The sequence below is a fragment of the Aethalodelphis obliquidens genome, unplaced genomic scaffold (genome assembly GCF_003676395.1).
Source record: "Aethalodelphis obliquidens isolate GAN/ISIS:26980383/991018 unplaced genomic scaffold, ASM367639v1 scaffold104, whole genome shotgun sequence".
Taxonomy (NCBI): Eukaryota; Metazoa; Chordata; class Mammalia; order Artiodactyla; family Delphinidae; genus Aethalodelphis; species Aethalodelphis obliquidens.
The window spans coordinates 450,434-472,962 of NW_020838048.1; the positions used below are offsets into that span (position 1 = coordinate 450,434).

The following is a 22,529-nucleotide window of genomic DNA, read 5'->3' on the forward strand; positions in this document are numbered from 1 at the left end:
CACCAGAATACTACTCAGCCATAAAAAAGAATGAAATAATGCCATTTGCAGCAACACGGACAGACCTAGAGATTATCATACTAAAGTGAAGCAAGTCAAACAAAGACAAATATCATATGATATCACTTATGTATGGAATCTAAAATATGATAGAAAAGAATTTATTGACAAAACAGAAACAGACTCACAGACGTAGAAAACAAACTTTCGGTTACCAAAGTGGAAAGGGGAGAGGGATAAATGAAGAGTTTGGGATTAGCAGACACAAACTACTATGTGTCAAAGAGATGGGGGACAAGGTCCTGCTGTGTGGCGCAGGGAGCTATGTTCAATACCTTGTAATAATCTGGGATGGAGGAGAACGTGAAAGAATATATTTAGATAAAATTGCCTACCATGTGCTTCCGCTTATGACCACTTCCCAGTAATGCCGGCCACTGTCAATGAACACGTTTCCAGCTACGCCATAGCTGCCTTGGCTGGTGAAGCGTTCAGGCGTGTGGCTCTTTTTGGAGGATGACTCATCACGTTCTACTGTCAAGTTATCGTGGGACACCTTTAGCTTGCGATGTGCAGATTTGGGGTCCAGTTTAAATGGCTGGCCTGGAAACGGTTACAAAACAGAAAGCGGAAGATGAAAAGAACTGTTGATTTTAACACGAGCATGAACGTATTTTCAGAATCAGCTTTAAAAAGTACCGGAAAATGGTAACAAGCACGTCCCTGCCATCATGGGCTCGCAGTCAGTCAGTTCTAAGATGCGGATGCAGGGGTGCTACGCTCACGATTCGACAACAGCTCGGGCGAGGATCCACCAGAACATGTGGTGTAAGCTATCCTGGGGGAATCCCAGCTGTACACCCGCGGCACAGGTACATACTGGCTGAACAGCATCCGGGAAGGGAGGAGAAAATGAAGGCTTCATTTTCAACCGTTCCCATGTTCAATCAGCTTAAAATGGGTTCACGCTCAATAGACTGCAGACCAGGAACCAAACAAGTCAAGACTGCAGGTTTTCACGTACAGAATAATCTACAGGCTTATGTTACTTTGAGATTATTCCAAATTAAAGCAATCCTCTCACGAGCTTATAGTGACTATAAAGTTGTCTGTTTTTCAGCCCACAAGATCAGGCAAACAGCGTGATGGTGACACCTGGGTTTTGCCTCGTGAGTTCATTTGTATATATAAGAAGGTCCTCTCTCTTTCACATTTGTGTTTTGAAAATTGAACCATTATAAAATCTTGGGAGAATCGCACCTGAACATCTTGTTGTTAACTGTTACTTCTTTGAGAATTCACCATTGGTGTGGAGGCCACCCTGTCATTCAACACGACGTCGGTACAAGGCACTTAAAAGGCAGGAAATGAGGTACAACGTGATGCAAACACCATGATGTTCAAACTCCACAGCCACTGGCAGCTGGGAGGCTGCTTCCGCGCAGTGCACGGGTCTCAGACAATCACAGGAAAAAGTCTGGTAAATCTGACTGTGGCAATACACGGTGGCTGAGAAACTGAGGCAGCGAGCCTGGAGCAGTGTGTGTGACATCGCATGCAGGTGGGCCAAAGGATTTCTAGTCGCTGCTTGGATACAGACATGACATCAGCACTTCTAAAATCCTTTCTTTTAGCTCGGGGACCAGCACACTTTTTCTGCAAGAGGCCAGATAGGAAATATTTTCAGCTACGTTGGCCATGTGTTTTCTTCTGGGGCTGTTGAACACTACTGTCCTCGCACGGAGACAGCCAGAGACGTAGGTAAACAGATGGGCGTGGCTCCGTGCCAGTAAAAGTTTCTTTACAAAAACAGGCAGCTGAATCTGGCCCACGGGCTGTACTTTGCTGACCCATTTTAGATTTCTGTTCATATCAGAGAAAAGCTTAAAGGGGAGCTGAGAAAATCCTCAAGTGCCCAGCAGGCAGTGGGTATTCTCAAAGCTGGATTCCATGTGTAGTTTAAATTTTGCCTTGGCTTGTTTGAAAAAAAACAACAAACCTGTCCTCAGGAATGATCACACCAGCAGCTATGAGGGATAAAGTATGAACTAAGACAAGAAGAGTCTGAAGATAGTTTGGCTTATGGTGTGAAAAACCATAATAGAAAAGGACATGAGAAAGAATGTATATAACTGAATCGCTTTGCTGTACGGCAGAAATTAACCCAACATTGTAAATCAACTATACTTCAATAAAATTGGAAAAAAAGGGAAAAAAAAAGGTGGAAGATAGAACGTGCGTAAAAATCATTGGACCCTAATGGGCGGATTAGGAAGGCGTTCCATAAAGGCGCGCACCCATCATTGACCATGAAGGCCGTGATCTGCTTGCCCTTCTTGCAGTGAGGAAGACCAGAACGTTACAGCCACCGAACAGACTGGCCTTCTAACGGTGAACTACATCGTGTTTGCTTCAGCTCCCGGCTTCACCGACACGTGCATGGAGCGGGGTCATGCCGTCTGATGTCAGGCCCAACCCCCTGCCTTCTCGGAACAAATTCCACTTGCGCCTCGGATGTGTTTCTCAAGGAAACTATGACCTACTCTGTCTAGGTTCAAGGCTTTCGCTTTGATGAGGGCAAATGAGCGCAGGGAACAAATTAATCATTGACTTGGCTAAACAATTCAATGCACTGTAGGACTTGTACACCTAAGAGTTTAACAAACTATAGCCCGCAGGCCAGATTCAGCCCACTGCCTGTGTCAATAAAGTTTTGACGAAGCACGGCCATGCCGTGCTTTTTGCACGACAGAGTTGAATACCTGTGACCAAGACCATCTGACCTGCACAGCCCCAAATAGTTACTATTTGGCACATTACAGAAAAAGTTTACTGACCTCTTGTACGTAAGTTAATAACATCTGGTCAATGATTGCATGTCTAGACATAGAAGATGACATTACCTGTCTATATGAAATGAATACATTATGTTTGGTAAAACCGGTGAATTACAAACAAGATGTCTCTTAGATCTACTCTATAGAATTAACCTCAGTATAGGTATATATTCATTTTTTTTCTTAGTTACTCTCTGAGGACGTTTTCTTCTTTACCAGCAGAAACACGGAGAGGAGAAATTAGCTTATGTTTAAGAGTTACGTATCTTAAACACGTATACCTGGGATAAAGTTACTTGACTACTGAAATCAAGGATTTGGCTTAAATGAGGGTTCCTCTTAAAAAGTAGTTGCTGTTGGCTGGCAACCCTAGAACGCGCTGCGATACTGACACACTCCAAGTGACTTTCTCTTGGGAGGTCTTATGCAGAGAAATACCATATTGTACAGCATAATATTTCTAGCTCAGAAAGATGTAAAGAAAGATGAGCATAAAATAAAACACAGGTGGGCAGAGACAGGGGGAGATGACAGTGTTACAAGATGCACGTACCGCCTGGCCCGCCCTGTGTTGTAGGGGCCATCCTGAGGATTGTGGGACGTTTCCCGTCATCCCTGGCCTCTAACCACTAGACACCAGTAACATCCATCCCAGCTGTGACAACCAAAAATGACTCCAGACGTGGCTCAGTGTCCCTCGGGGGACCAGAATCACCTCTGAGTGCGAACCACGGGCCTGGACAGCTATCTGGAGTAAGAGAATTCCTGAAGAAAGAGTTAGTAATTTGCTATTCCGCTATGGAAAAGAATACTGTCTGCCAGTTACAGCGCCCCGACTCTGTGTCAGGCTTGGAACCGAGAGGAATCTGATGCAAAACCCACGATCGCACACTGGCTCTTTGCTTGCTTTCTGAGGCTGTCAGCGATACCCGCGACCGAGAAAAGGAAAAGAAGGGGCGCTAGAGGCAGCTGAAAGGAGAGCAGATGAGACACGACAGCTCTGCTGAGCTGGCGGCACGTACTGTTTGTCTTCAACTTCCCAGGCTCGCTGCTGCGGCTGCCCGCCTGGTTGATGGCCTTGACGATGAAGATGTACTTGGTGCCGCTCTGCAGACCGTGGACGGTGTAGTGGTTCTGCTTGATGTTGGGCACGATCATCCAGCTATCGGCCGAGTTACACAGACCTGCAAAGCCAAGCAGACGTGATGGGTTGGTTCTTTGGTGCAAGCATGGGGTAGATCTGCATAATGTTAAGGTCGCAGGGTTTTCGGTTATTTGAACCGCAAGTGGAGAGCTTTGTCACTTCTCAGGGAGGCCACCAGTCATCTCAAGGGCTCCGTCTCCTGCCTATAACTAGGAGGGCAACCTGTAGTTATTATTATATGTTCCTGCTGTGTGCTCTAAGTGGAAAGACCGACTAAGGTGATTATATTGCAAATCCCGTTCAGTGCGGCTAGGAGCAGCGAGGATTGTTCCGTCCAGGATCTTAAGCACCGTCTAGGTGCACGATGTGTTACTAGGTGCCGTGGGACGAAAAGCAAGCAAGTAACCACGGATCCCTCCCCCAGTTCTCACGATGATGACCGTTCAGTGTTTGATCTCATCCATTTTGAGACTCACAGGAGGTGAGGGAGAGACCTGGGTCACGTATGAGAAGCTGACTTCACTAACGCAGATGTAGTAGGTTGCGTTTCTTGCCTCTCCTTCTTCACCCTGCCCTGGATCCACGTCTAGGTGACTTTGCAGTTGCTCCTTCTAAAGACACGGGGTATAATTCTCTTACCTCGTAGCTTTGGATTTGGCCACGTGACCTGCTTTGGCCACTAGAATGAGGCTGAAACGGTAACGTGCCAGTGGCCAGAGGAGGCATTACAAGGCCTTGAGGGTTTGTTGCCCCCTCGTGCCACTGCCACAGGGAGGACGTGCCCGATAATCTCCTCCTCTCATCGACTGCCCAGCCGATTTGGGAGTGAGGCCAGCAGAGACTGGCCAGCACCAGGGCAACTTCTGACAGGGGACCAAAGAGAACGCTCATTGGGGTTGTCCGTGACCCAGTACTCCCCTGGGCGTACTTCAGCGAGTCAGGACATGTGTCCCTAAGAGAACCCTGGAGTGGCAGCACCTGAGGGCAGCTCAGGGCCCGGGGTGGCTCTGAGCAAAGCATCAGTAGGGATTGTGACCAGCTGCATCCCTAGCATGGCTGGTTCCAAAGAGCAGGGCTGCACCCCGGCTGCATCCTGCAGGATGTGGTCTGAGGGGCAGGCTGCGGATGTAGGAGGCTTTGGAAGAACATGTAGGAAAGAGGAAGCCGTCTTGTTTTTCAGCTGGGCGATGCTGAAAACATTTCTTTGGTACTGGGCCCGACTCTCCTCTCCGCCCATCAATCTCCGCGCTAATCGAACCTTTTCCCAGCCCCCTGGTGACCGGGCTGTCGTGGCGTTTCCGGACTCTGGTGAATTTCCTTCACCAACTCTCGGCAGAGGGCTTGGGCCCCTCCACTTCCTGAGGGGCGCTCAACTTGCCTCCCCTCCTTCCCTTTCAGGGGATTTGCAAGTCAAAGGGTTAGTTCTTTTGAGGCAACTTACACCTTAACCATACGCCCAAGAAGCACGTCCCTTCATCTTTCTTTGCTCTTACCTCTTTGAGACTCTAATAAAACATTTCTGTAGAAAGAAACTCACAAACGCATATCCCTACTAACCCACAAATACCTGCACAGCATTTCAAGATGTTCACGGCCCCATGACAGCTGTTTCTGAATCCTACTAAATACCGTCTCCGACTTTTCAGGTCAACATTGTTCACGGTAGTCTCACGGTTGAGACGAACGTGAAAATATTTTGTTAATTGTGAAAATTCACCTCCTACGATTTGTATCTTGGGTGCACGGTATTTGCAGGTGCACATCAGTGAGTCTTAAAATAAGCACACGTATATATAGTCATATACATGAAAAATCCTGTGAATTTTCTCTCACCTCTTTTCACTTCCATCTGTAAACATTTAAACCAGGAGGACTGCAAGAGTTGACAGAGCCGCCGTAAAGCAAGGAAATGACGTGAGACTCACAGAAGGGGTTGAGTGTGGTGCGCTTGTTTTCGGAGACATAACAGAGCAACTAAGGCACCATCCCCCCAGCCCCAATTTCCCCCTAATTCTCCGACCAGTTTTCACTTGTATTAGACCCAGGTGAACATCCACAAATGGCTTAGTAACATGGGCCTCTCCCAATTACATATCTCTTTTGATACTTTCTCACCTTCCCTTTTCCTTGAACACAGCAGTGACAAGCTCAACGCTTCCAGACAGTGCCGCAACCAGCTGTGGGCCCCAAGAAGCCTGGAACTCACTTTATTATTAGTATTTTTTTGAATTTTATTTTTTTATACAGCAGGTTCTGAATAGTTATCTATTTCATACGTATTAGTGTATCCACGTCAATCCCAATCTCCCGATTCATTCCACCCCCCCCCCACCACCACCTCCCGTGCTTTCCCCTCTTGGTGTCCATACGTTGGTTCTCTACACCTCTGTCTCTATTTCTGCCCTGCGGACTGGTTCACCTGTACCATTTTTCTAGACGCCACATGTAAGCGTTAATATATGATATTTGTTTTTCTCTTTCTGACTTGCTCCACTCGGTATGACAGTCTCTAGGTCCATCCGCGTCTCTGCAAATGACTCAGTTTTGTTCCTTTTTATGGCTGAGTAATACTCCATTGTACATATGTACCACAACTTCTTTATCCATTCGTCTGTCCATGGGCATTTAGGTTGCTTCCAGGACCTGGCTATTGTAAATAGTGCTGCAGTGAACATTGGGGTGCATGTGTCTTTTCGAATTATGGTTTTCTCTGGGTATATGCCCAGTAGTGGGATTGCTGGATCATATGGTAATTCTATTTTTAGTTTTTTGAGGAACCTCTATACTGTTCTCCATAGTGGCTGTATCAATTTACATTCCCACCCACAGTGCAAGAGGGTTCCCTTTTCGCCACACCCTCTCCAGCATTTGTTGTTTGTAGATTTTCTGATGAAGCCCATTCTAACTGGTGTGAGGTGATACCTCATTGGAGTTTTGATTTGCATTTCTTTAATAATTAGTGACGTTGAGCTGCTTTTCATGTGCCTCCTGGCCATCTGTGTGTCTTCTTCGGAGAATAAGGTCTATGTAGGTCTTCTGCCCATTTTTTGATTGGGTTGTTTGTATTTTTTTTGACACTGAGCTGAATGAGCTGTTTATATATATTTTAGAGATGAATCCTTTGTCCGTTAATTCGTCTGCAAATATTTTCTCCCATTCTGAGGGTTGTCGTTCCCGTTGCTGTGCCAAAGTTTCAGTAGGTCCCATTTGTTTATTTTTGTTTTTATTTCCATTTCTCTAGGAGGTGGGTCTAGAAGGATCTTGCTGTGATTTATGTCATAGAGTGTTCTGCCTATGCTTTCCTCTACGAGTTTGATAGTGTCTGGTCTTATATTTAGGTCTTACATCCTTTTTGAGTTTGCTTTGTGTATGGTGTTAGGAAGTGTTCTACTTTCATTCTTTTACATGTAGCTCTCTAGTTTTCCCAGCACCACTTATTGAAGAGACTGTCTTTTCTCCATTGTATATTCTTGCCTCCTTTATCAAAGATAAGGTGACCATATGTGTGTGGGTTTCTCTCTGGGCTTTCCCTCCTGTTGCATTGATCTATATTTCTGTCTTTGTGCCAGTATCATACTGTCTTGATTACTATAGCTCTGTAGTATAGTCTGAAGTCAGGGAGCCTGGTTGTTCGAGCTCCGTTTTTTCCCCTCAAAATTGCTTTGGCTATTTGGAGTCTTTGGTGTCTCCATACAAATTTTAAGATTTTTTGGTCCTAGTTCTGTAAAAAAAAAAAAAAAAAAAAAAAAAAAGCCATTGGTAATTTGACAGGGATTTCACTGAATCTGTAGATTGCTTTGGGAAGTATAGTCATTTTCACAATATTGATTCTTCCAATCCAAGAGCAGACGGTGTATCTCTCCATCTGTTTGTGTCATCTTTGCTTTCTTTCATCAGTGTCCTATAGTTTTCTGAGTATAGGTCTTTTACCTCCTTTGGTAGGTTTCTTCCTAGGTTTATAATTCTTTTTGTTGCAGGGGCGAATGGGATTGTTTCCTTAATTGCTCTTTCTGATCTTTCGTTGCTGGTGTATAGGAATGCCAGAGATTTCTGTGCATTAATTTTGTATCCTGCAACTGTACGAAATTCATTCATTAGTTCTAGTAGTTTTCTGGTGGCATCTTTAGGACTGTCTATGTATAGTATCATGTCACCTGCAAACAGTGACAGTTTTACTTCTTCTTTTCTGATTTGGATTCTTTTTATTTCTTTTTCTTCTCTGATTGCTATGGCTAAAACTTCCAGGACTATGTTGAATAAGAGTGGTGAGAGTGGACAGACTTGTCTTGTTCTCTTTGATTTCTTCAGTGATCTCTTGGTTATTTAGTAACGTAGTGTTTACCCTCCATGTGTCTGTGGTTTTTATGGGTTTTTTTCCCTGTAATTTATTTCTAATCTCATAGTGTTGTGGTTGGAAAAGATGCTTGATATGATTTCAATTTTCTTAAATTTACCAAGGCTTGATTTGTAACCCAAGGTATGATCTGTCCTGGAGAATGTTCCATGTGCACTTCAGAATAAAGTGTATTCTGCCACTTTTGGGTGAAATGTTCTAAAAATATCAATTAAATCTAGGTGGTCTATTGTGTCATTTAGAGCTTGTGTTTGCTTGTTAATTTTCTGTCTGGATGATCTGTCCATTGGTGTGAGGTGTTAAGGGTCCCCCACTATCACTATGTTACCGTCGATTTCCTCTTTTATAGCTGTTAGCAGTTGCCTTACGTATTGAGGTGCTGTGTTGGGTGCATATATATTTATAATTGTTACATCTTCTTGGGTTGATCCCTTGATCATTATGTAGTATCCTTTCTTGTCTCTTGTAACATTCTTTCTTTTAAAGTCTATTTTATCTGATATGAGCATTGCTACTCCAGCTTTCTTTTGATTTCCATTTGCATGGAATATCTTTTTCCATCCCCTCACTTTCAGGCCGTATGTGTCCCTAGGTCTGAAGTGGGTCTCTTGTAGACAGCATATATAAATATGGGTCTTGTTTTCGTATCCACTCAGCAAGCCTGTGTCTTTTGGTTGGAGCATTTAATCCATTCACTTTTAAGGTAATTATTGATATGTATGTTTCTATTACCATTTTCTTAATTGTTATGGGTTTGTTTTTGTAGGTCCTTTTCTTCTGTTGTGTTTCCCACTTAGAGAAGTTCCTTTAGCATTTATTGTAAAGCTGGTTTGGTGGTGCTGAATTCTCTTAGCTTTTGCTTGTCTTTAAAGCTTTTGATTTCTCCACTGAATCTGAATGAGATCCTTGCCCGGTAGAGTAATCTTGGTTGTAGGTTCTTCTCTTTCATCACTTTAAACATATCATGCCACTCCCTTCTGGCTTGCAGAGTTTCTGCTGAGAAATCAGCTGTTAACCTTATGGGAGTTCCCTTGTATGTTGTCATTTTTCTCTTGCTGCTTTCAGTAATTTTTCTTTGTCTTTAATTTTTGCCAGTTTGATTACTATGTGTCTCGGCGTGTTTCTCGTTGGGTTTATCCTGCCTGGGACTCTCTGCGCTTCCTGGACTTGGGGGGCTATTTCCTTTCCCATGTTAGGGAAGTTTTGTGACTCTAATCTCTTCACGTATTTTCTCTGGTCCCTTCTCTCTCTCTACTCCTTCTGGGACCCCTCTAATGGGAATGTTGGTGCGTATGATGTTGTCCCGGAGGTCTCTGAGGCTGTCTTCATTTCTTTTCATTCTTATTTCTTCAGTGTGTTCCACAGCAGTGAATTCCACCATTCTGTCTTCCAGGTCACTTATCCGTTCTTCTGCCTCAGTTATTCTGCTATTGATTCCTTCTAGTGTAGTTTTCATTTCAGTTATTGTATTGTTCATCTCTGTTTGTTTGTTCTTTAAGTCTTCTAGGTCTTTGTGAAACATTTCTTGCATCTTCACTACCTTTGCCTCCATTCTTTTTCTGGAAGGTTGCCTGTCTCCACTTCATTTGGTTGTTTTTCTGGGGTTTTATCGTGTTCCTTCATCTGGTACATAGCCCTCTGCCTTTTCATCTTGTCTATCTTTCTATGAATGTGGTTTTTGTTCCACAGGCTGCAGGACTGTAGTTCTTCCTGCTTCTGCTGTCTGCCCTCTGGTGGATGAGGCTATCTAAGAGGCTTGTGCAAGCTTCCTGATGGGAGGGACTGGTGGTGGGCAGAGAGCAGTAAAACTTTAATCTGCTTGTCTGCTGATGGGCGGGGCTGAGTTCACTCCCTGTTCGTTGTTTGGCCTGAGGTGACCCAGCACTGGAGGCCACAGGCTCTTTGGTGGGGCTAAGGGCGGACTCTGGGAGGGCTCATGCCAAGGAGCACTTCCCCGAACCTCTGCTGCCAGGGTCCCTGCGGTGAGCCACGGCCCCTCCCCGCCTCTGCAGGAGACCCTCCAACACCAGCAGGTAGGTCTGGTTCAGTCTCCTATGGGGTCACTGCTCCCTCCCCCTGGGTCCGGACGTGCACACTACCTTGTGTGTGCCCTCCAGGAGTGGAGTCTCTGTTTCCCCCAGTCCTGCAATCAAATACAGCTAGCCTTTGAAGTCCGATTCTCTGGGAATTCCTCCTCCCATTGTCAGACCCCTAGGTTGGGAAACCTGACGTGGGGCTCAGAAACTTCACTCCAGGGGGTGGACTTCTGTGGTATAACTGTTCTCCAGTCGTCTGTGAGCCACCCACCCAGGGGTCATGGGATTTGATTTTATTGTGATTGCAGCCCTCCCACTGTCTCACTCTAGCTTCTACTGTGTCTTATGGCTGTGGAGTATCTTTTCCAGTGAGTTCCAGTGTCTTTCTGTTGATGACCGTCCAGCAGGTAGTTGTGATTCAGGTGCTCTCGCAAGAGGGAGTGACCACACGTCCTTCCACTCTGCCATCTTCCCACCAAATCCAAATGTCTTTAAAACGAGCTTGGCGTGTGTGTATGGATGGAGTGGGTGGGATATATATGTTGTCAAGCAAGGCTTAACCCCAAACTTAATTTTTTTCCAATTTCTGTTTTCCCCCTTGCTTTATCCAATAATTATTTCACAACTTCCCCGTTACTTTCAACCTCAATGCACATCGCACCTGTTCCCCTTTCCCCAGCACAGGCTGGGCCTGTGCTTTGGGGAGCTACAGCGGGCCGGATGGTTTTTCCCCTCTTCTCCTCTTTGTCCCCCTCTAAGCACTCGAAATCCAGACGAGGGGCCTTGTGTGTCTCTCGGACATCTTTTTCTCCCACTTGTAAGCTGTAGATTCTCCGCTCACTGCAGTGAGCTGCTTCTTTGACTCAGGGTTTCTCTGCTGCCTCATGCCAACTTTGGGATCCCCTCTGGCGTTGACGGTCTCTGTGCAGTATGGTGTGCTCACTCCCATGCTGAATCCTCTCATCTACAGCCTCATTAAAGCATGCTTTTTCTTACCCTCCTTGTCACTGACCTCCCCCAAGTGAAGCCTCTTCTTAATTGCCTGGCTGTCCCGTGGTTAAGACTCCGTGCTTCTACGGCAGGGGGCGCGGGTTCGATCCCTGGTCAGGGAACTTTTCCTCCCAGTAGTGCCTCCCTGGGCAGATCCCGAGCAAACCCAGGTCCCGTCAGCACGGACGTAGCCCCACATTCTCCTGAAGCCCAAATCCCAGCGAGTACGCTGGAGACTGAACTCCTGCTGCACGGAAGCTGGCCCTTCTAGTCCCAAAGCGGAAGCCCTGGCAGCGCGTGTAACTCACTTTAGATATTTAATAAGAGCATTACACTAGTAATAAAGCAACAGACACAGAAAACAAACTTACAGTTACCAAAGGCGAAGGGACAAATTAGGAGTTTGGGATGAACATGTGCACACTATTCTATATGAAACAAACAGATACTCAACAACCTCCTACTACATAGCACAGGGAACTCTACTCAATATTCTGTGATAACCTATAAGGGAAAAGAATCTGAAAAAATATATGTATGTGTAACTGAATCACTGTGCTGTGTACACCTGAAACTAACACGACATTGTAAGTCAGTCAACTATACTCCAATAAAAAATTAGTTAAAAAACAGAACAAAACGATGAGCTTTTCCACTGCCTAGGGCAATCCACTCATATTCCTAGACCTTTGTCAACAGCAGTCCGGCACAAATGCAAACAGTAACAGCATAATCAAATGAGAATCCTATCAATGTCACTGTGTTTACACTGTTCCTATTTAATTGCATATGTTACAGCGAAATGAGTATTGTGGTCAAAGAAAGCAAATGTAAAAATGTTTCAATAAACTTTACATCACTGTACAACCCCAAAGCTGGGTTTAATGCGGTGGCGGAAGGCTTTCAGCAACATCATAGAGCAGATGTCTGAAATCGCTGCAAACTCCAACTTGGCTCACAATCCGAAGCCTTAACCCAACAGAAAAAGATTTAATATGTTTCAGAAAACTTTTCCAAACCAAAAGAGGGACGCTGGCCATCCTGATTAGTTTGCAAACAGGTCACTAATTATTTTACTTGGATATTAAAAGAACAAAATGTTTACGGAGTAGTAAAATTTGATTGGCTATCTTTACCCTGGGACAATCTGCTTTGATGAATGCTAACGCTAACTATTTAGGCTTACCTTTATATTATTATCATGGCCAAGGTCATAACTGAGAGGTTGATTACAAACGCCAAGAAAGCAACATCGACCGTTCTCTTTCGGGGGTGCAGTTGGTGGGATGCCTCAGCGCACACCATTATTGCACTGCTAGTGTTGGTCTAGTGCCAGCACCACTTAACTTCTTGCATATGGTGCCAAGCGCCAGACTTCTCCGCCTTGATACCCACCCCACTGTGCTGAGACCGTTGACCAGGTTTTATTCATTCATCACTTTACGAAACATCCATATAACTGTCCTGACTGAAACCTCTACTTTTCTCTCAATTCGTTTCCAATCATCTTGGAGGGAGTGCCAACGTTCACCTTCTCCAATTCAGCTTGAAGTATTCAAACAACAGTGCAACTTGGAAGATGATCAGTTCACAATACAATAACTGAGTTTTGTGACTTTGTACTTTTTCTCTCTCATTGACGAGGGGTCAGAAGCATCTCCCTACATGATGCCGCTCCTCACAAGATCCGAGTTACGTCTGGGACTTCAGAGCAACTGCCTGTCATCTTACAGTAAAACATTATGTATAAAACATTATGCAACACGGACGCCCTTCAGAGAGGCTGCACACCAGCTTCTCACACCCTTTGTTTCTTTGAACAGATTGGACGTAAGTGAACATTCTTTTCCTTCTTCTCAATCCACATAGTATATGTTTCATAACTTTCATGAATGTTTTCAAAATGACTAAAACAAATTAAATGCAGATAATTACTTTGCCATGGAGGCTTGAAGACACGGATCTTTTGACTTTTGCCAAGAATAAAAATAACAGGCTGCTAGGAGAAGGAAGGCTCCAACTGAAGATGTGCAATGATGCATTAAAAGTAGTTCTGGAAAAAACTGTAAAATTGAATACACAGCTATTTCTCATAAGCAGTTCGTTAACATCTGTAGTCGTAAGCCCGTTCGTAACAACGAAAAATAAAAAATTAACTGTCATTAAGAGTGTATGAATTTGATTAGAGAGAGTCTTTTTACAAGATTAAAAAGCTCCATAGATAGTATCGAATTCTCCTTCACTAAAGTCACTTGAGGGCAATGAACTAGAATTTATTATGACAAGTGCAGGAACTGTGACCTAGGGACAGTAGAAGACTGCCTAGTGGCACATGAGCTACAGCCAGCTTTGGAGCATTCCTTCTCCTTCTTTCCAGTAGCGTTTGTACTCTTAGATCTTATCATTCAATAGAACATCTGCAAAGGATAGTCCTTTCAAACGGTGGGACAGAAGAACAACCAACATGCGAGGAAGGCCTTCCACGAGAAGACTGTGTAAAATGCCATTATGTAGATAATCCGGGCAGATTGCACGACCGACCTTTATGGTACGACAAAAAATATAATGACGGGTGAGTCTAGGCTATATTTTTGTAGGAACAGTAACTTTGAAGAGCTATGTGCTAACGCTGGCAAACACAGGGCTAAGACCTTTACTTTTAATGTCTCAGCCATGTGAGGTTAAAACATTACCTCTTCTTACAGATGAAGAAACAGAGGATGTTCAATAATTTGCCCCAAATTATAGAGCTAGTGAGGTCCAAAGCTGGGATTCAAATCCAGATCTCCCTCAATCACTACAACTCTGCGTAATAGTTAAGAAAAAAAATATCTATGGCCCAAAAGCACATGAAAAGATGCTCAACCTCACTAATCATTAGAGAATTGCAAGTGAAAACTACAATGAGGTGTCACCTCACACTGATCAGAATGGCCATCATCAAAAAATCTACAAATAACAAATGCTGGAGAGGGTTGGAGAAAAGGGAACCCTCCTGCACTGTTGGTGGGAATGTGAATTGGTGCAGCCACTAGAGAGAACAGTATGGCGGTTCCTTAAAAAACCAAAACTAAAACGACCATACGACCCAGCCATCCCACTCCTGGGCATAGATCAGGAGAAAATCATAACTTGAAAACAAACGTGCACCCCAATGTTCAGTGCAGCACTGTTTACAATAGCACGGACATGGAAGCAAACCTAAATGTCCATCAACAGAGGAATGAATAAAGAAGATGTGGTACATATACACAATGGAACAGTACTCAACCATAAAAGAAGAATGAAATAATGCCACTTGCAGCAACATGGATGGACCTAGAGATTATCATACTAAGTGAAGCAAGTCAAAGAGAAAGACAAGTACCATATGATATCATTTCTATGTGGAGTCTAAAAAAAATGATACCAATGAACTTACGTACAGAACAGAAACAGACTCACAGACTTCAAAAACAAACTTGTGGTTACCAAAGGGGAGAGGTCAGGAGACGGGTAGATGAGGAGTTTGGGATTAACATCTACACACTACTATATATACCACAGATAACCCACAAGGACCTGCTGTACAGCACAGGGAACTCTAGTCACTATTCTCTAAAAGCCTATATGAGAAAAGAATCTGTAAAGTAATGGATATACGTATATGTATAACTGATTCACTTTGCTGTACGCCTGAAACTAACGCTGCATTGTAAATCAGCTATCCTCCAATATAAAATAAAGAAAGATTGAATTACAAAAGAAAAAAAATAATCTGAGAATGTTTACATCTCGGTTACCATTCATCTAAATTTTTTTTTTTTTTTTTGCAGTACGTGGGCCTCTCACTGTTGTGGCCTCTCCCGTTGCGGAGCACAGGCTCCGGACGCGCAGGCTCAGCGGCCATGGCTCACGGGCCCAGCCACTCCGCGGCATGTGGGATCTTCCTGCATCGGGGCACGAACCCATGTCCCCTGCATCGGCAGGCGGACTCTCAACCACTGCGCCACCAGGGAAGCCCTAAATTTATTCTTGCATTGTTGCAATTTGATCCTGTAGGCCTTGGGACTTCACTCTACTGCTTTAATAGACATTAAAGAGACAAACAAATGCTGATACTAACAAGCTGACTAGAGTACCCCAGTTAGATGAACAAGTGCAGTGTCACTGGTTTCCATCTGTCCTGGGAGGACAGTCCTTTTTAGCATCTACGTTTTAAATAAGGCAGATCTTGCCCTGTACAGCACAGAGAATTCTACTCAGAATTCTGTAACAACCTGTATGGAAAAGAATCTGAAAAAGAATGGATATATGTATAACGAAATCACTTTGCTGTACACCTGAAACTAACACAACACTGTAGATCAACTATACTCCAATATAAAATAAAAATTAAAAATACTAGCTACACAAGGACCTACAGTATAGCACAGGGAACTGTATTATTTGCCATTATAGGTTCTTACAAGATAATCTGAAAAAATAACTGAAGCTTTGCTGTACACCTGCAACTAACACAATATTGTAAATCAACCACACTTCGATAAAAAAAATTATAAGAACAACAACAAAAGGCAGGTCTGTAACCTTCGTTAAGCCACGCGCATTTATTTCCTTGTGGTAACTGCTTTCTGGGAACAAATCCCCTTCACTGGCATCACCCAACGTAAAGCTCTAATTTCAGTAGTATTGTTGTCGGATTTCTACAGGTGTGGCCTTTTCTCATCTATTCCATTCTTGTGTCGTTTTTGGGTATTCTTTTCCATGCCAACAGCATGGAAGTCTAGGTAGTCACAGTTTAGTCACCTGGGAAACCCTAAGTTTCAAGCAACAGGTATCTTCCTTTCATCTTGGGGATGGAATGAAGTGCTGGTACGGAGCTAAGGCTCTATAGTAGATGGTCCTCTGGCCCCGCTCCCTTCCTTCTTGCTGTATCCACGCATTTTGTTTGCTATATAACCTTGCAGGCCTCTCATTGTGACTCCAGGCTCACTCGTGGGAATGGGTTTGGCCAATGGCATGTCAGCTAACGTGACAAAGACAGGCTTGCAAAGCATGTGGGCAACTGGGCCCAGCCATCTGCCTTCACCTCTGCAGTCCCCTGGAGAACATGCTTGAGGTAGATTGCAGGAGACAGCTGTCCAGCAGTGGAGATGCGCCAGTTACCAGCCTGAGCTACGAGGGAGCCTAACCAACACCAGCAGGTTAGCTGACCCCCAGCTGACTCCAGATGCACAAACAGTAAGAACTAGACCTGTACGGGGTTGAGTCCTGGTTCTGTTTCTCTATCTTCATTTCTCACCGTCTCCCCTTCCTCACTCAGGTCTCTAGCCAGGCTTAATTAGACGAGATCTCCCACTGCACCCTGCCACCTTCTGTCTCTATAGGTTTGCTTAACATGGCTGGCTGCTATGCCTTTACTGTACTGATAGGTACCCACTCTCTTTCAAGACTTAGTGATCACTTGCCCCAAGACCTTTTGGTTGTACCATCTCTGCCCTCTCTATGCCTTCTACCTACTCAGGCAGCTTGCCAAAGCTGTTCTCAACGTTTCATGATTTTCCCTTTTGCTCCAAAATTACACATTCTTAGAAGATTGTAATAATTAAGCTAAGTAAGATTTTAAGAAAAGCTTCCAAGGCAGGCTGATTGAGGAGTGAAAGGTCAGAGGGGTCAGGAGGGGAAGCTGGGAAAAGGGGATATAGGGAGGGGGGGCCATTTGTTGGTATGAGTCACTTATACTTTAGCCCCTTAGAGATGTGGGCCTTTCTGCATCACTCTTTTAATTACTCCTAAATCAAATTTCTACTTGAAGCGTCATGTGCCTCAGAATTACTTGTGCTAGGAAAGAACAGTGTAGTTACAAAAAGGTTTATATAATGAAAGCAAGGTTGGTATGGATTTATTCAAAACATTTCTTTGTTGAAAAGTGACTGCTATTCTATCCTCTTCTACTTTGGCATATTCTATTTTTATTTGCTAAAGAAGCTTTCAAACTTGCTCCCCTAAAAATACATTTCTTCTCGTCCTTTGCCATGTACTTAATTCAAATAACTGCGGGGTGAGAGGGAGTGCTTCCTCTATTACCATCTCTCTGACCAGCTACTTGCTGCTATTCTAGATCATCACATTGTCGCCGATACGGAATATCTCATGGGCCCCAGTGAGAAAGGGGCTTCTCTGTGTTTCAAATAAGGTCTAAAATTCTTCCTAGGTGGGGGCCAACTGTTAATATTTCAGAAGATGGCCCTGCTCGCCTCTGAATGAGACCAGGTATTTGGTATTCTTCGGCTATTCATTTTATTAAATCCTTTAAAAAAATTGTGAAATAGATTCCGGAGACAAGATGGCAGAGGAGAAGAACTTGAGCTCACCTCCTCTCATGAAAACACCCAAATCAAAACTGCTGAACAACCACTGACAAAAAAGACTAGGACCTACCAAAAAAGATATTCTACATCCAGAGACAGAAGAAGCCACAACAAGACAGTAGGAGGGGTGCTTCTGCGATGTAATCAAATCCCATGCCCGCCAGATGGGTGACCCAGAAAATGGAAAATCATTATATTTCAGAGGTTCTCTTACAGACGTAAGTGTTCTGAGCCCCACTTCAGGCTCCCCAGCCTGTGGGGTCTGGCATCAGGAGGAGGAGCCCCCAGAGCATTTGGCTTTGAAGACCAGTAGGGCTTGAGTGCAGGAGCCCCACAGGACAGGTGGAAACAGAGACTCCACTCTTGGAGGGCACACATGAGGTTTCCTGTGAACTGGGACCCAGGGCAAAGCAGTGACTCGACAGGAGCCTGGGGCAGACCTACCTGTGGGTCTTGGAGGGTCTCCTAGGGAGTTGGGGGTTGGCTGGGGCTCACTGTAGGGGCAAGGGCCAGAGGCCCCAGGAAATACTCATAGGCGTGAGCTCTCCCAGAGATCGCCATTTTGGCACCGAGACCTTGCCCCCCCGCCCCCCACCACCGCCTGGGTCCAGTGCTGGTACACCTCAGGCCAAACAATGAACAGGGTGGGAACACAGCCCCACCCATCAGCAGACAGTCTGCCTGAAGTCGTCCTGAGCACAAGGTCTCCCCTAAATGCACCTCTTGACATGGCCCTGCCCACCAGGGGGCAGGCAACAGTCCCTCCCACCAGGAAGCCTGCACAAGCCTCTGGACCAATCTCACCCACCAGGGTGCAGACACCAGAAGAAAGAGGGAACTACAAACGTGCAGCCTGAGAAACAGAGACCACAAACACAGACAGTTACACAAAATGAGACGGCAGAGAAATATATTCCAGACAAAGGAACAAGCTAAAACCCCAGAAGAACAACTAAGTGAAGTGGAGGTAGGTAATCTACCTGAAGAAGAATTCAGAGTAATGAATTAAAAAAGAAAAAGCAATGCAAACACAACACTAAAGACAGTCATCAAATCACAAGAGAAGCGAACAAAAGAGGAAGGGAAGAAAAAAGACTTACAAAAACAAATCCAAAACAATGAACAAGATGGCAGTAAGAACATACATATTGATAATTACCTGAAATGTAAAAGGATTAAATACTCCGACCAAAAGACAGAAACTGGCTGAATGGATACAAAAATAAATCCCGTATATGTGCTGTCTATAAGAGACCCACTTCAGACCTAGGGACACATACAGACTGAAAGTGAGAAGATGGAAAAAGGTATTCTATGCAAACGGAAATCAAAAGAAAGCTGGAGTAGCAATACTCATGTCAGACAAAATAGGCTTTAAAATCAAGACTGTTACAAGAGACAAAGAAGGACACTATATATATGCAGTGATCAAAGGATCAAGCCATGAAGAGGATAAAACAATTGTAAATGTATATGCACCCAACAAAGGAGCACCTCAGTATGTAAGGCAAATGCTAACAGCCATAAAAGGAGAAGTCAACAGTAACACAGTAATAGTGGGGGACTTTAACACCCCACTTACATCAACGGACAGATCATCCAGACAGAAAATCAATAAGGAAACACAGGCCTTAAATGACACATGAGACCAGATGGACTTAATTGACATTTATAGAACATTCCATCTGAAAGCAGCAGAATACACATTCTTCTCAAAGGCACATATAACATTCTCCAGGAGAGATCACAATGCTGAGTCACAAAGCGAGCCTCGGTAAATTTAAGAAAATTGAACTCGTATCAAGCGTCTTCTCCAACTACAACGCTATGAGATTAGAAATCAACTACAAAAAAAACAACAACTGTAAAAAACACAAACAGGTGGAGGTGAAACAATATGCTACTAACCAACCAATGGATCGATCACTGAAGAAATCAATCAAAGAAGAAATGAAAAAATACCTAGAGACAAACGAAAGCCTGATGACCCAAGACCTACGGGACACAGCAAAAGCGATTGTAAGAGGGAAGTTTATAGCAATACTATCTTACCTCAGGAAACAAGAAAAATCTCAAATAAACAACTTAACCTTATGCCTAAAGGAACTAGAGAAAGAAGAAGAGACAAAACCCAAAGTTAGTAGAAGGAAAGAAACCCTAAAGATCAGAGCAGAAAGAAATGAGATAGAGACAAAGAACACGTAAACAAAATTGATACATCTTTAGCCAGACTCATCAAGAAAAAAAGGGAGAAGGCTCTAATCCATAAAATTAGAAATGAAAAAGTTGAAGTTACAACAGGCACCACAGAAATACAAAGGATCATGAGAGATTACTACAAGCAACTCTATGCCAATAAAATGGACAATCTAGAAGAAACGGACAAATTCGTAGAAAGGTACAATCTCCCAAGACTGAACCAAGCAGACATAGAAACTGTGAACAGACCAGTCACAAGTACTGAAATTGAAAATGTGATTTAAAAACTCCCAACAAACAAAAGTCCAAGAGCAGATGGCTTCACAGGCGAATTCTACCAAGCATTTAGAGAAGAGTTAACACCTATCATTCTGAAACTATTCCAAAAAAAAATCGCAGAGGAGGGAACACCCCCAAACTCATTCTACGAGGCCACCATCACCCTGATACCAAGACCAAACAAAGATAGCACAAAAAAAGAAAATTACAGGCCAATATCCCTGAAGAAGATAGATGCAAAATTCCTCAACATAATACTAGCAAACCGAACCCGACAATACAGTAAAAGGATCATACACCGTGATCAAGTGGGATTCATCCCAGGGACGCAAGGATTCTTCAGTATCCACAAATCAACCAATGTGATGCACCACATTAACAAATTGAAGAATAAAAACCATATGATCATCTCAATAGATGCAGAAAAAGCTTCTGACAAAATTCAACATTCATTTATGATAAAAAACCTCTCCAGAAAGTGGGCACAGAGCCTCAACATAATAAAGACCATATATGACAAACCCACAGCTAACATGATACTCAACAGTGAAAAGCCAAAAGCATTTCCTCTAAGATCAGGAACAAGACAAGGATGCCCACTCCCACCACTTTTCTTCAACATAGCTTTGGAAGTCCTAGCCTTGGCAATCAGAGAAGAAAAAGAAATAAAAGGAATCCCAATTGGAAAAGAAGTAAAACTGCCACTGTTTACAGAGGACACGATACTATACATAGAAAATCCTAAAGATGCTACCAGAAAACTACTTGAGCTCATCAATGAATTTGGTAAAGTTGCAGCTTATAGAATTAATACACAGAAATCTCTTGCATTTCTATATGTTAACGATGACAGGTCAGAAAGAGAAATTAAGGAAACGATCCCATTTACCATCACATCAAAAAGAATAAAATTCCTAAGAATAAACCTACCCAAGGAGCCAAAATACCTGTACTCGAAAACTATAAGATGCTGATGAAAGAAACTGAAGATGACACACACAGATGGAAAGGAATTGGAAAAATCAATATTGTTCTTGAATTGGAAGAATCAATATTGTCAAAATGAGTATATACTACCTAAGGCAAGCTACAGATTCAATGCAATCCCTATTAAATTACCAATGGCATTTTTCACAGAACTAGAGCAAAAAAATTTTACATTTGTGTGGAAACACAAAAAACCCCGAATAGCCAAAGCAATCCTGAGAAAGGAAAACAGAGCTGGAGGAATCAGGCTCCTTGACTACAAAGCTACAGTCATCAAAACAGTATGGCATTGGCAGAGAAACAGAAATATAGATCAGTGGGACAGGATAGAAAGTCCAGAAATAAACCCATGCACCTATGGTCAACTAATCTATGTCAAAGGAGGCAAGGATATACAATGGAGAAGAGACAGCCTCTTCAGTAAGTGTTGCGGGGAAAACTGGACAGCTACGTGTTGAAGAATGAAACGAGAACATTCTCTAACACTATACACAAAAATGAACTCAAGATGGATTAAAGACCTAAATGTAAGACCAGATACTATAAAACTCTCGGAGGAAAATATAGGCAGAACAATCTTTGCATAAATTGCAACAATATCTTTTTGGATCCACCTCCTGGAGTAATGAAAATAAAACCAAAAATAAACAAATGGGACCTAATTAAACTTAAAAGCTTTTGCACAGCAAAGGAAACCATCAACAAAACAAAAGGACAACCCACAAAATGGGAGAAAATATTTGCAAACAAAGCAACTGACAAAGGATTAATCTCCACAATATACAAAAGCAGCTCATGCAGCTCAATATCAAAAAAAAACAACCCAGTGAACAAATGGGCAGAAGATCTAAAGAGACATTTCTCCAAAGAAGACATACAGATATGGCCAAAAAGCACGTGAAAAGATGCTCAGCATCACTAATTATTAGAGAAATGCAAATCAAAACGACCATGAGGTATCAGCTCACACGGCTCAGAATGGCCATCATTAAAAAATCTACAAACCATAAATGCTGGAGAGGGTGTGGAGAGAAGGGAACCCTCCTATGCTGTTGGTGGGAATGTAAATTGGTACAACCATTATGGAGAACAGTATGGAGGTTCCCGAAAAGAACTTAAAATAGAACTATACCATATGATCCAGCAATCCCACTCCTGGGCATATATCCAGAGAAAACCATAATTTGAAAAGATACATGCACCCCAGTGTTCACTGCAGCACCATTTACAATAGCCAAAGCGTGGAAGCAACCTAAATACGTCCATCGACAGAGGAGTGAATAATGAAGATTTGGTACATATACACAATGGAATAGTACTCAGACATAAAAAAGAATGAAATAATGCCAC

General features: G+C 43.4%; 1 protein-coding gene across 11 annotated transcripts in view; it reads right to left on the reverse strand.

Annotated features, from left to right (window-relative positions):
- MID1 (midline 1) overlaps nt 1–22,529 on the reverse strand; it is a 668,179-nt gene that overhangs the window by 11,220 nt on the left and 634,430 nt on the right. For 9 of the 11 annotated variants that reach the window (XM_027096545.1, XM_027096544.1, XM_027096543.1 and 6 more), the window contains 2 exons: nt 3,860–4,021; nt 396–603 (listed from right to left, as the gene is read on the reverse strand). In XM_027096545.1, coding sequence (XP_026952346.1) covers nt 396–603; nt 3,860–4,021 — 370 coding nt within the window. Of the gene's footprint in view, nt 1–182; nt 604–3,859; nt 4,022–22,529 lie in introns of those variants that run through there. The other 2 variants (XM_027096553.1, XM_027096552.1) reach the window with 2 other exon arrangements.